Genomic DNA, 14949 nt, shown 5'->3' on the forward strand with positions numbered 1-14949 from the left:
AACTGAATATTTATACACAGACGAATTTCGCCTGTTTCTGGCAAGAGCAAGCATGTGAGAGGTTGAGTGCGTACTAAAAGATAGATGAATGAGCGGCAGGCAAAACATGCCACAATATAATGGCTGTGTATTTAAGTTATGCCATTCTTTAGCTTTTGCTTGAGGTAGCAAAATCACACTGTTTACTTTCAAAGAATTCCACACAACAGCGCTGGAAAAAAAAACATTTTTGAAACATCAAGTTTAGGAATTTCAATGATTTAAAATTAAAACTGCTTGCTAGCATCTTATGTGTTGTTTATATTTATATCAGCATTTACTTAGCGCAAGCAAATCAAAAAATTAGCGATAGCTATTTAATTTATCTCTGCGCTAAAAATAAATTTTAATATTTGTTGTTTGTTTTTGTTGTTAATAAAAACCAGTGTTGAGGGTATTTTGAAGTCATCAATGAACTAAAATAGCAAAGAGACAGGTGTTTTTAAACCTATTGGCTTTTTATTTATTTAAGTATTGTAAATAAAATTAAAAAAAGTGAAGTAATAAAGCTTTATACGTTTTCACAACTTTAACAACATCTCTAACTAAGGCATTCTAATATTTAAATATCGAGTTTAGAGTTAATAGAAATTAGTAAGCTCACGAAGTTAGTGTAGTTGGAAGATAAAGGTCATTATAATTTATTTTAAGTACGGTATTGTTGAACCCAAAATATTGTACAAATAAAAAAGAGGAAAAAAGTTAACTTCGGCTGCACCGAATCTCTAATACCCTTCGTAAAAGCATATTTATATCATAAAAGTGTATAAAAAGAACTTTATTTTGATTTTGATTGGTCAGTTTGTATGGAAGCTACATGTTATAGTTGTCCGATATCGGCAGTTTCGACGAATGAGTGACTTCTTGTTGAGAAAAGGGCAAAATTTCAGAACGATAAATCAAAAATTCTTGCTGATCATTTAGATATATATACTTTATAGGGTCGCTAACGTTGCCTTTGGGTGTTAAAAACATCGTGGCAAACTTAATATACTCTGTTTAGGGTATAATTATATTGAATATATGTAATGATGCGTTTGATGAACGCAGAGTCCTCGGCTACATTGACATGTATTTCTTTTTTTATTAGACGTCGTTTTTTGCAAAAGATTTAGGTCTTTTGGTGCGATTCTTGCATTGATACGTTTCATACCCAAATAATTAACCAAAATGTGCTGAGTCAATCTGTTAAAACTGTTGAGATTCTCTGTTATCTCGCTGATGCCAAGACGACATTTTTCGATGTCACCGTATTAACAGAGGTGGATGGACGACTCACTTGAGACTAGTTTTCGCTGACTTCACGACCTTCAATTAATGCTTTGGCCACTCAAATACTTGTGTTAGTGATAAAGTAGATTCCCCAAAATACTTCTGCAAGATTTTCAACGAATCCGTAGCTGTGATTTGATTGGAAACACAAAATTTTGAGCAAATCATTGCTCAATTTTATTGGAGTACAAACTTCACACGAACAAAAAACAAGTTGTATGCAAAAATCAAAAAAACAAAAAAAAAATTGTATGGATTTGGTTTGGGCGTGCTGTTTATATGGACCAGTCCGGTCAGTTACGGTTCTCATTGACTCGTAATGTATTTTTACTTGCCAATATTAAAATATTGAAAACTCCTATGTAATCATCCGGATTTTCCAATTAAATGAAAAATCACCAAAACAGAAAATACTATTATTTTAATAGAAATTAAACGTACATAAAAATACAGATTGAACAAGATAATTGGTTGAGCGATCTTCGAATACCGTCAATCACTGTAAAGACATTTTTTAGTAATAAATTTCCTATAATCGGAGGAAACTTTAATCTAAAATAATCAAACAAGATTTATTTTTATAATTAGTTATCTTTTAAAGTCATAAAGTCATTAATAAAAATATTATTTATCAAATTTTATTCATTTATACAAAGCATTCTAAAAATTAAAAAAAAATTATATTATAATGTTTTAAAAATCTACTTACAACAGATTTAAAGCGGCAAGATTCGCAAACATGTCCTCTGAAATGTACTCAATGGCATTCGAATCCAAATAGCTGTAAAGAAATTAAGTGCCGCAATTTAGATTAAATTATAGGCGTAAGAAAGTAGTTTTGCATATATTTTTGGTATAAAAAAAGAACAAAAGTAAGTAAACATTTAATAAAATAAAATGTCTTAGGGTGCGGGACAGCTGAGAAAGATTGAGATTCAAAGGAAACATAATATCAGCGCCCGAAATGATTTTGCAGGCATTATTGAAAGCATGCGTGAGGTAATCAAATATGATACGGTAACCCAGTTAGCAAGTGGAGTAAATTTTTTATAAACTTACCCAGAATTAAAAAAAAGTTTTGAGCCTTACCGTATCTTTTGTATATTTTATTTTCTATGTACACTTAAGTATAAAATAGAACCGCATCCCATTGACCGATGAGCTTCATGTGTAAGACAAACTCTCCTGATACAAGTCTCGGAACACCTAACATGAATATACTCTGACTTTGTGGGAATGAGATGTAAGGATTTTGCGCGCGATGTTGCAAGGAATGGACGGTCAACAGGTTTTCATAAATTAATTCGTTTTAAAATAACCAACAAAAATATTTGAAAGACAGCTCAAGAGAGGCTACCTTTACTGAGCACTTTTTCATTTTTTCAAGTTGTTTATGTTTGCTTTCTTACAAGTACGAGTTAAATATGTAATCGAACATATATGCTTACTGGCAAGTATATTTATAATATATATAGTTAGCTGACGTTTTCCCAAACATTGACTTTTACGACTCACATGCAAACTCACACCCGCACCACATATACTTAAGTGAACACATATTTGCCACGACTTTCATCAATAAGCTTAAAGCACGTTTTAGCACCTACATACTCACATTTCGTAGAGACGCTGCATGTGCGGAAATTTCTCGTTACGCAGTGTGAGCAAATTATCACTTAGCATCAGCCATTCGAGGCGTGGCATGTCCACAAACAGCGCCAACGGCAACTGACGCAATTGATTCGAAATGAAAAAAAGCCACACCAGAGAGTTCATGCCACGAAATATGCCAACTGACAAAATGCTGATATTGTTATGCCGCACATCCAATTTCTCCAGCTGATGTAGGCCATTGAATGTGCCTAGCGGCACATGCGATATGTTGCAATGCTTCAGTGAGCTGCCGAGCAGGAAGGTAGGCGTTAAGAAAGCAAACAAAAAAACAAAGAAATGTTGTGTAAATATAATATAAGAAATGTGGAATGGAGAAGAAACGCGCCAAAAAATATATTGCTACAAATTGTACAACAACCGCATAGAGATTAGCGAATAAGCGCGTGATAGGTCAAAGGCCTCAACGGCTTGCCGCTAACGGTGTCTACGCACTTCCGTTACTTACAGCTTCTGTAAGTGTTTCAACCCAATAAAGCTATTTTCACGCAGCGTCACATTACTGCGGACTATCATCAAATACGTCACCTGCAATGGAAACGGGCAAAAGTGGTTGCGGTGAGCATTTAAATTTTTAGCTATAGCGGCTCTATAGTTCTCTACAGTTACCTCGACACTTAAGCGCGGTATGCGCGTCAATTTCGCCTTACGTCCACAATATAATATCGTACGCTGGCGGCAGGTGCAAATACCTTTTGGATATGTTGTTATTTCTAGAATGTAAGAAGGTATGTACAATAAGTCATAAGTTGCACGGACTATATACTTGTATTATATAATAATATTAAGCGTTTGAGCAATGCGTCCGCAGAGATATAAAATGCGACATTTAAACGAATACTTACCACAAATCGCAACTTCTTCGTTGCCACTCACTTGCGTTCGACGTCCACCATTTTCGGTGTCAATGGTTGCTTGCTCCACCGGCGGCACACCCATTGTCGTCACATTTATCAATTCACCCGCGGTGCCATTGCGACCGCTGCTAAGTGTCTTACTCTGGTGTTGTTGTTTTTGTCGCTGTTGTTGCCTACGCCGTTCAATTGCATTGCCGACAATTTTATCGGTCAGCGCCTTACTGCCATAAAGTAGGCCACACTCGACCGGGTGTTCGTCGCTGCCATCCTCGCAATCTGTGCGATTGTCGCAAATTTGACGCTGCGGCACGCACAACGTGTTGCCATCACAAGCGAAGGTGCCTTGCGGACAGGGTCCTGCAAAGACACAGTAGGAGACAAAGAGAGTGAGAGAGAGAGAGAGACAGGGGGAAAAAATTAAAACGCGGAGGCTAAACAAAACAATTTACAGTTGAAATGTTAGTAAAAACTCGAATGGGAAAAAATTAGCGAGCGGTGCGAATAAAATAAAAGGAATTAATAAAAAAAAAATGTCTGCATCAAATTGTTGCCAGATCTACCGTAACCGACCAATTAAAATGAAAAAAATTTGGTGTTTATAGTATTACCAAATATTCTTATTGCCGCGCTAGCGTTTGTTCAACCGCAGCTCGCGTTAGATGTTGCAAATTAATGTAACCGCTAACTACCCGCAGCAGAACGTTAATTTAAAATAATTGAAATGAACTTTTACAAGCTGTCTGCATTTTTATTTGCACAATGCGTGTTCCGTACCAGCGTGATAAGGGAGGGAAGATGAACTCAATTAATTAATGTCAGAAACGGAAAAAATCGATGAATACATTTCTTAAAACCTACTGGTAAATATACTGGTGGCTTCAAAAAATAGTACAGTCGATGTTACAAACTACGAGGATCGTTTGAATGGTTCGTGGCTCGAATTTATACTTTTCCGCTGCTTTCCTATCGATTACTTTTAAATAATATCCTAATTCGTTGCAAAAGTTTTTACGACTCTTGGCTATCAGCTCTTCTCCGGAGAAAGTTCCCTCCAGCACCTTCTGAGCTGCAAAGTACGTTGACTATCTTACGATCTGGGGCTTCCTAATTACAGATTCACAGTTTAAGGTTCACATCGAGATTTTCCACATTCCTTACAAAAGTTCGTCGAACGGGGATTCCGTGTATCATAACTTGTCTTCTCTTACAATTACACCACCAACAAGATGGTAGGTAATATGTAGCCCATATTGTTAAAACTTTCGACACCCTTGCGATGTTGATTGTTTAGGTCAGGTTACAGTAGATATTGACTATGTCAATGATCTGGTTACTTCCAGATAGTGCTTTTTGGCCTTCACCATGGACACATAACTTGATTCCAGATAATTGAACTTCCTTAATAAATCTATTTCCAAAAAAAAGTCGGATGTTTACTGTTTAATTTTAAGTAATCGGTCAATCAGCAGTTAATTTAGTTTTCAATTCAGTAATACTGGGGCAGAATAACGGATTTTTATTATTTAAAACAACTTTTACTATAACATAAAATTATTAGATCAAGTTCTAATAATTAGAATGCTCACCATTTTTTTTTTGTTTCTATTGGTTATTAAGTGTTTTTTTTTTATAAATATATAAGAGATATAAGACGCTTGAGGTTAGTAGTATATTATTCTAAGGACAATAAAATTTTCTGCTGGGACAATATTTAGTGCGGATCTAATAAATAAATAACTAAAATTAATAATTAATTAATAGGCAGCCAAAAGTATGATACTGAAGTCTCAAACGACCCTCGTTACTTAAATACAGTATATATTTTTTGTAAGTACATACGTATTTATACTCATACCTAACATATATGTATCATTGTTGTAAATTTTCAGTTGTTGGACAAATGGAGTATCCTTTTTGTCTGAGAACGCTTCGAAACGGCTAATGGATTTTTGTTGAAAACTAGAGATTTCTAAGTCTTCAAATTAATTTCGAACATTTTCGCCATAACCGTTATACAAACCATATTATTTCAATAAACAAAGTAAATAAAGTCGCTTGGATAATTTGCTAACTGCACATAAATGTTAATGCACCATATGTGCTGAGTCGTCTTCTGTGATTTCACTACAAAGAAGCACTTTAAGGTGACACATAAAAATTTACAATCGATTTACCAGCCTATTTGTCTCAAGCCAAATCAAACCAATGTCGATATCTATTATATATACCTATATACACATATGTGTCTACATATAAAGTAACGTAAGGAGCATCTTATTTGTACACAGACATAGATGCATATCTCTTGGCTTTACTACAATATCGAAGACATCAACAATTATTTGATATTCACGTTGTATATAAACGTTCAGTCGAATAGAAAAAATCGACTCGTTATGGAGCATATGCACACTCGGTTTCATTGTATTGGCTCAACATTCACTGACATACGCATATTTAGGGCAATTATTAGCATTAAACACATATCGAAGGCTTTGCTTAAATTGCGCGGCTTTTCTTGTGCCGATAACAGTAAATGTCAGCCACGTTGCGTGTACTAATGTATGAAAAGGCTTATATAAATAGTTATGTCTTCATTCGCAAGTATAAATATGCATTAGGTAAGTACTAACGTATAAATATTATAAGCAAATATTGCGATGTTTGGAGTCAAAATTCAAAGCACCGTAAGAAGACTAAACAGAACCGAAATGTATGTGGATATCATCGAATATAGTAAAAGCATGTTTTAACTCCTATGGGGCCGTCCATAAATTACGTCATCGATTTTTTCAGATTTTAGATATAATCATCCTATCGTCATTTCTTAAAGACACCGTCTTTACCGACTTTGACTTTACCGTCATCCGCAGACCAACCCCCCCCTAATTTAGAATGACGTAATATATGGACGGCCCCTATGCGTCACGTCTTAATTTTCATCTATGGGGAAAATATTTACATATTTTATTACACACAGTCAAGATCACACTTGACCTGGAAAACCGAAACGTTTAATATATTTTTTCTAAATTCTAGATTTTATTTTTATCTGAAGTTTTTCGTAGGGTGTCAAATCATTAATTTTAATTTTTGATTACTACCCTAATGTATGTACATACATATACAAAATTATTAGCCATCGATATTAAAGATATTTACTAAACTTTAACTATTCGGTGATTGTTATAGCCGAAGATTTCCATATTGTTCTGAATTGCTTTGAATTGATTTTATGAACGACTTATTTGTCACATAACAGAGTAATAATAACAGTAATAATCATAAACACCAATTGGCGTTATGAATTGTTAAAAATGCGAAAAGTATTTCAAATGCGAATATTTTCTTTTATTTTTGGTGCTTTGTATTAAATTAGGAGAATGAAAAACAAATGTATTGAAATCACGCAAGGAAGAGCTAATTTCGGGTGCAACCGAACATTTTATACTCTTGCAACTTACAAGAATCAAAGCTCGGGAAATTCCTTCTGGTACTGGCAAAACTTTATATTGAAAAAAGTTGCGAAAGAATTAAATATTCGTTATTCAATGAAATCGTGAATAAATTAAAATCAAATTTCGTATCTTCTAGATATTTTATATTATATTAATAAAGTGTAAAATGTTAACCAGAGCATCGAAATTCGTTATATTAGGGATATGAGGTTTAGACCAAGGTATAGACCAATTCCATTGTAATGCAGCGCTAAACCACATAATTTTTAAGAAAACTTGTCCATTCAAATTCATTAAAATATCACACATTTTGACCAACCTAAACGGTTTAAATACAGGTGGAAAGACGAAAATCATGTTATGGGTTATATTGGGGCTAGAGAAAGGGATGGGTTCATTGCATTAATTTTGACGTTGCTCAGTTGTACTCGAAAACATATTTTGAGGCTATTTTATATATATATATAATACTCATTCACTGACATATTCACCATACAACTTGTTAGAATAACGAAATTCATTATAAGTAGTATATGGGAGTTGAGGGTAGTATTGACCCGATTTTAGCAATTTTTGCCAATACCATCAGCAATCGTATGAAGTAATGTCAGCCCTATGTTCGAAAATCTTAAAAATAGTTATATGGTCAAGTTTTCTTCCAATTGTATCCATTTTACCATAAACACAGAGATACACCGTAACGATTAAAAGACACTCTCTAATTTTCATAGAGTTAACTCCCATTATGATCGATATATGCGGTATAAAGTCACCCGGAAGTTCAAAATCTTTATATTAGGTATATGGGACTATTAACCCGATTCATTCTATTTTTGACATACAGACAAACTATTATCAGAAAAGGATTCTCTCTGTATTTCAATTATATATCTCATATATTGACCGATATTTTCGGTAAAAAGACAACTTTTCTGTACTGGAATCAGTGTAAAATTCAACATCTCCGACTGGTTTATTTAATGTTGTTATCGCACTTTTAGTAGTTTTAATTAAAACCGTTATATGGGGAGTGGGTGCTAAAAGTATTTGTCCTGAGAGAATTTGGTTATTATAGCTTTAACGGTTTAAGAGATAGGATAGGAGGACCACGCCCACATTGTAAAAAGTTTTTAAAGTGCAGATGCCCCACACTAATATGATTCGCTATACCAAATACCAGTCTTGTATGTTACTGTGGAGCTTAGGTGTGGCAATTTATTGGTTTTTTGTGGCCATCTGCAATAAAAATAAAATTGGGTGGGTACAAAAAGTATTACGGATTCTCATGTTTTTACATTCGGTAAGATAAAGTGCAGCTCTTCTGCAAGATACCAGAAGTTACATAAAGATCAAAGCAACCATGTTAAGAGTAGAACTTCATAACAGGGGTTTTTACACTTCTTGGCTTTCATTGATCTTTCATCTTAGAATTATGGCAAAGGACTTATTTTAGAAGTAAAACTTAAACAGTTGAAGACAACAGATATAGTGGACGTATTGCTTGGGACCCAGTAGAGTAGTTTATATCAAGTCTTCATTATATGAAAGTACAAAATAAGTAGTACAAAAGTAATTCATATTTTCAGACAGTATAGGGATGTCATACTAGAAGGTAGACTGATTCGCGTTTTCGAATAAATATATCCACCGTGTATGAAATACAATATTAAACACAAGACCTGTTTCTGGCTTTTGCTTGTGAATTTCCTGAACGGTTTCAATCGTTATCTCCTCACATGTGACATTATATTTCTGCACGGCTGCGTATATAAGTCCAAAAGAGTTTTAAATGATTAATTGACTTCACCGAATCGATTATAGCAGTCGTGAGTGCCCGAGTGTACTCAGACATTAGGGGTCTCGGGAGTATTAGCTGGACTGCTGGTCGATTAGATGTTAGCGGTGTGATATCCAGTAGTTGCAATGCCGAACAGTTTTGGTATGTTTGCACGTAAATTGTTTAGACAGCGAACGCGTTTAACTGAGAATTATGGTTAGCTTCGTGTGTGTGTATGGTAGTTTCGGCTAGGAGGTCTGACCGGAGGCTTAATTCTGGCACCACTGGGAGCAAGAGCGCTTGAAGTTTGCATCAAACTGTTCATACAACACGGCCGTTCGGATAGTAACATGGCTTAATACCCGAATGCGGGAATAACTAACCGTTTGTCAATTCAATGGGAAGTTGCGTTACAACCGGGTGCCGGACCCAAAAGTACGGCAGAAGTTTTAGATGGACCTCTATCTCTACCAAGGTGGTTAGTGTGTCCATTTCACATTGCCAATTGGTACTGAAAAATATTGATTTGATCCGTTGTGTTTTTAGTACCGTAAGACTGTCGTCAATAGATACCCATGTTAAACACACCGGACGTTGTCCGCAATCCGCGTAAAACTTTCACTCTCAGGAAAAAAATTTTCGATTTTCCGGTTTGGTTTTTTCTATCCTCACATGTGACGCCCTTTGACCTGCAGTTATACATACAAATGTAGATGAATACAAAAATATGCTTCGTAAGAAAAAGATTTTTTCTTTATGAAAATTATAGGTCATTTTTAGCTGATCTAGGGTTGGAAATAGTACAACATAGCATCATATATGTCATCACATATGAAAATAAAAAAAAACATATAGATAGACGAAACTTATTATGCCCTTCTTATTTGATTAATTTTGTGTAAGCACTTTTTTTATTATTAAGTGATCTTTAAGTTTCAAACACTTTTATCTATAGCCTATAGTCCAACAAAATGAGAGACAGTTACTTAATCCACATAGAATTTATATACGAAAATGCACTCACATGAGATCTCACGTTAGCATAGTAAACGTGACAGAAATTTACTCCTTATCAATGTATCACATTGTGTTGCCCAAGTCTTCATAAGCCACTTTGCTCGTATTTGGTACAATTTAATCTAAAACGCAGCCATTGTTGGAAGCACTAAGGCAAAATGGCCTATACATAGAAATAGAACTAGCGGTCGAAATGAACAAATAAACGCCATTTTATAAGAGGCGTAAAAATACGTCAAGAATAACAAAGAAGCAATTAATACTTGTAACTTTATTAAGTGGTTATAGCATGCCGCAGCAGAAGGCAACAACATGCATGTGTACGTACATTAACAATTATCAATTTCTGCGATTGTATATAGATACAAACGTACATATGTAATCGTATGCAGGCACAGTCACGAATACCACAAGCCTGAGCGTGTTTGTATACATTCTCGTATGTATTAAGTCACTACAAGATGCTAGCAAAGGAACAGAAAAAGAAAACATAAAGGCATGAGTGACAGCGGGTCGTGAACATATCGAAAAGGGCATTAACGGGAAACGTGCGCCAGAATGCGAATAGCGCATTGCCTATTGCCATAAATAGGTTAATTTGAACGCCTGGCCCATGGGAGGAAAGGAAAGATGCTCGCACGGCATATAATTCACACTGGACAATGGTTAAATTGCATGGACACTGCCGCAAACAAAAAGAGTCATCAAAAACAAAACAAAAAAAAAAAGAAATGGTGAAAAAGAAGAAGCAAACTTTCACGTAAACCCAAAAGCAAAAAAAAAACGATTTGATAAATACACAAGTTCAGTTTATGTGGTGTGTTGTGTGTCAAAAGCCAATAGGTGACACTCACCCCCCGTCAATTGCATTATAAATAGCAAAAATAGACTAAGTAGACAACTGACAATGGTCAATGGTCAATAGGCATTGAAATGCAATGGCAAGGTTCCGAGATATTTTAGCAAATGAAATTCAATTTGGTTTCGCCGCCGTATATTCTAAGGTGTGGAATTGATAATAAACAGACAACAGCAATGATATTGGTCGGCCATTAAATTTGCGTGAATTTGGCATTAATTTTATTTTATTTTTTTTCATTAACCAATTGAAATATTTTGCATTTTTATGTGATTTTGCGGCTATAAAGATTGTTAAAAATATAAGCATTTACACTAGGGTGTCCGTGAATTAAGAAAGAAAATTTTTAGAGCAGGCTTTAGAAAACTCAACCCCTAAGTTGATGCAACTATAATTGAAACAATTTGTATCCCATTTTGTTTCGCAGAGATATTCAAGTTGATCAGGAAAAAAATCCACATAATAAAGGAATTGCTACCAATGGACTGATATGTTCACAATTTTTATTGGTTTTGGTATGACTGTCATTGAATTTAACGTAATGAAAATGTCACATAATAAAGCAGCTGCAACCATTGTTCAAAGCTCTTACTAAACATAGGGAAGTAAAACATGACGTTAAGACAAGAACCATTGAAAATCTAAGCTAAATTGGCATGGTGACGGTGTGAAAACGGTGGGAGCTTCGCTGCAATAATGACAGAATTATGACAGCGAGAAATAGACTAAGCTCTTCTGTTTTTATAAAACAAGCACCTTTAAATTTAGCAATAATATTAAGTTTACTGAAAAAAATCCTTTTTTTTTCAAAAAATAGCTATAGTAATATGTATCTCGCGTTGTATGAGTACGATTGGGTTTACGCAAATTTGCCTGCTGCATAGTAACAAAAGCGATCCATTTCTGAAGTGGATAGTTACGGTGATGAAAAGCCGCTCACTTACGACAATGTCAAAACGGTCATGCTGAAATCGCGGTTAGTTGCCGGCCACACTTATACTGTCAACAACTGAACTGTCTAAAGTAAACAATCGCCTAGAAGTGGCCTGTTTTGGCCAATAGGAGAGAAATTTTGTTCCATCAGGACAACGTCAAACCACACACATCGAAAGTAACTCGTCAAATATATTAGGAGCTTAGTTGGACTGTTTTTATGCATACATCTTACAGTTGGACTAGACATCAAGTGATTATTACTTGTTCTTGTCTATGGAGAATGATATTGCTAGTCAAAAATTCGGCTTATGAGAAACTTATGAAAACGACTGTCCCAAATTTTTTGCCAACAGAGACGGAGGTTTCTATGAGAGTGCCATTATGAAATTAACTCCAAATACAAATAAGTTATTGAACAAAATGATGCATGTGAGTATCACATTAATGGGATAATTATAATTATGCTAAATGAAGCCTTCAATTCAATGTAATTTAACATAATGTATTTCTTTTTACTACACCTTTTATATTATCTGTGTTTACCAGAAGATATGTTCTTGGTAGGATTGCTTAACAATCCAAGACTTATGTAGCTAATCAATGATTGAAAGTTGTCTTACAATTACATATGATTACCTTAATTCATTTCTTGCATTTTTGCTGTAGTTTTTGCTTTATTCTGAAATATTCGGAATTTTTCTTTGTTTTAAGTTCCCTCCTTATTTTGTATTTATTTACATATACGATATGTATGTTATTATCTGCGTTGTCTTTTATTAGGGTCATGAAATGTGCTCAATTTATTTGCATGTGGACAAGAAAAATTACCAAAGCGTGTGTCAAAAACTCCACAAAATGCAAATTATATAAAAAAAAGTGTATCAGTTGGGACACTTTTGTAATTATGATTATTGATAAACACATAAAATTTACGGTAAATATGCGAAATAGAAATACAATTATAAAATATATATAACAGTCAAATCATATCATATAAGGGTACACGATATATGGTCGTCTTGGGTGTTCTAGACACAGCAAAAACTAAGATTACATAATCTTCTTGAAACGTTTCCTTGCATTAGCGGCGTCATTACTCTGTACGAGGTATAGAGGGATACATAAGAACTCACGGCAATACTTCAAACTACAATAAAAATGTGTAAAAACAATGCCCACATCAGGAAATAAATAAATTGACCGAACTGAACAAACAGATAACCAGAGAATAAAGTATTAATATACAGAAAAAAACGTTATTATCGGCTGCACCGAAACTACCATACCCTTGACAAATAATGTTTCGTACAATAACTTGATTTTTGTCCGATCAGTTTGTATGGCAGATACAGGCTTAGTGATCCGAACTGATGATTTATTCGAAGATTTCACCATTGCCTTGGGCAAAAATCTGTGTTAGATTTTTTCTCGTAAAAAAAGTTTTCATACAAGAACTTTAGTTTTATCGCTACTGATCCGATATCGGCAGTTCCGAAAAATGAGTAGCTTTTTGTTGAGAAATGGAAATGTCCAAAATTTCAATCAATTTCTCAAAAAAACATTTATATATTTTTTTTGAGGTCTCCGACGTATCCTTCTGGGTATTACCAATTTCGTGCTAAACTTTATATACCCTAATCCAGGTATAAAAATCGAAGTAGGCAAAAAAATAAACCATTTGATATCAAAGGAGTTTTTACTTACAAAAGAATGAGTAACCTTTATGGTGTAGTATGCGGATGGATGAAACATATTTCAATAACAGACAGACAGACAAAAAATGTGTAAAGTGATTTTACAGTGAAAGGAACTGGTATTGGTTTGTCTTTGAAACTCAGTTGACAGTTGCAAATTATTAGTTACATAAAGCGGTTTAAAAGATGCAGTAAGGTGTTTAAAACGTGTCAAAAAGACAAGTGTACTAACTTAAAAATTACTAACGAGAACCAAGGAACTTTTTAAAGTGATTCATATCGCATGTTTGAAGTTCTAAAATTCTCTGATATATCTAAAACTAACGGTCAACATATCTGAAGAACAAATATGTTTATACGCAAATATGTTCCCGTACGAACAATACCTATCAACTTCTTTTCTATAAGATATGCAGATATGCATAATCCATCCACCAATATACCTACAACCCAGAGCTGCATCGAATTGTTGAATAGGAAAGTCCTGGTAAGAAGTGACTAAAAAAATCATTTAATCGGATGGTGGTTAACGCTTTATTTAGAAAAAAAGTTCTAAAGGAGCAAAAAAAGAAATAAGATAAGAATTATTAGCACAACAAAGTCTGGAATAAGTGTGTCCTTACTACAAATGAAGAGGTCAGCACCACCCTCGGCTTAATTGTTTAAATCACCATTATTTTAGTCCAAAAGGCACTGCACCTTTTCGTCAAAAATGTTACCTGAGTAATCTGTAGTTCATTTCGTTGTCTTAATTAGGAAAATCTCGAATTAAATAAAATTAATTAGGAAATATTATATTATAGCTACTTAAAACATTTTATCACAATTTACGCTCTCATTATCAACTTGAAACGTACGCTCATAATGTCTACAAAATGTTTTAGCTAATAAATTGCGAACTCGTAAATTACATTTAATGACGTTAAATACTCACCTAAACTTAAATAGAATATTATTGCCGAAAGTGTAATGACCAAAAGCAGCAGACAGCCACCGATTGCGATGCTGCGTCCATAAACCATATTTTAAAAGTTTAACCAGCTAATTTTATTTATAACAAGCGAGCGCCGTTGTTTAACAGTTCATTTGTTGTGTATTAAAAATTCTTAATTTTCTCCCGCAGCTCAAGGCCCGTCTTCACTTGGAGTTTACATTTTACCAAACATACTTGTAACAGCATTAACCAGCATAAAAAACGCTTAAGCAAAATTAAACGCTTTCAAAAGTTGAAGCTTTGCAGCAACGCTTTGTGTTCGCCTTTCCGTTAACCGTTTTAAATGTTATTCAGTCACGTGACAACAATCACTAAACAAAGAGCTTCCGCGTCGTTTAACGATTAATCAAATACATTGTTGTTGTATTGTTGTAG

General features: G+C 34.3%; 1 protein-coding gene across 1 annotated transcript in view; it reads right to left on the reverse strand.

Moving 5' to 3' along the window:
- The window catches only part of Lgr3 (Leucine-rich repeat-containing G protein-coupled receptor 3), a 34617-nt gene extending 19903 nt beyond the window's left edge, over window positions 1-14714 (reverse strand). Inside the window, exons 1-6 of the mRNA XM_070108999.1 lie at window positions 14515-14714; window positions 3828-4196; window positions 3592-3695; window positions 3431-3510; window positions 2927-3211; window positions 2021-2092 (exon numbers count right to left, since the gene is read on the reverse strand). Coding sequence (XP_069965100.1) covers window positions 2021-2092; window positions 2927-3211; window positions 3431-3510; window positions 3592-3695; window positions 3828-4196; window positions 14515-14602 — 998 coding nt within the window. The 5' untranslated portion in view covers window positions 14603-14714. The remainder of the gene's footprint in view (window positions 1-2020; window positions 2093-2926; window positions 3212-3430; window positions 3511-3591; window positions 3696-3827; window positions 4197-14514) is intronic.
- Window positions 14715-14949: the final 235 nt, after the last annotated feature.

This window comes from Bactrocera oleae, chromosome 2, assembly GCF_042242935.1.
Source record: "Bactrocera oleae isolate idBacOlea1 chromosome 2, idBacOlea1, whole genome shotgun sequence".
NCBI lineage: Eukaryota > Metazoa > Arthropoda > Insecta > Diptera > Tephritidae > Bactrocera > Bactrocera oleae.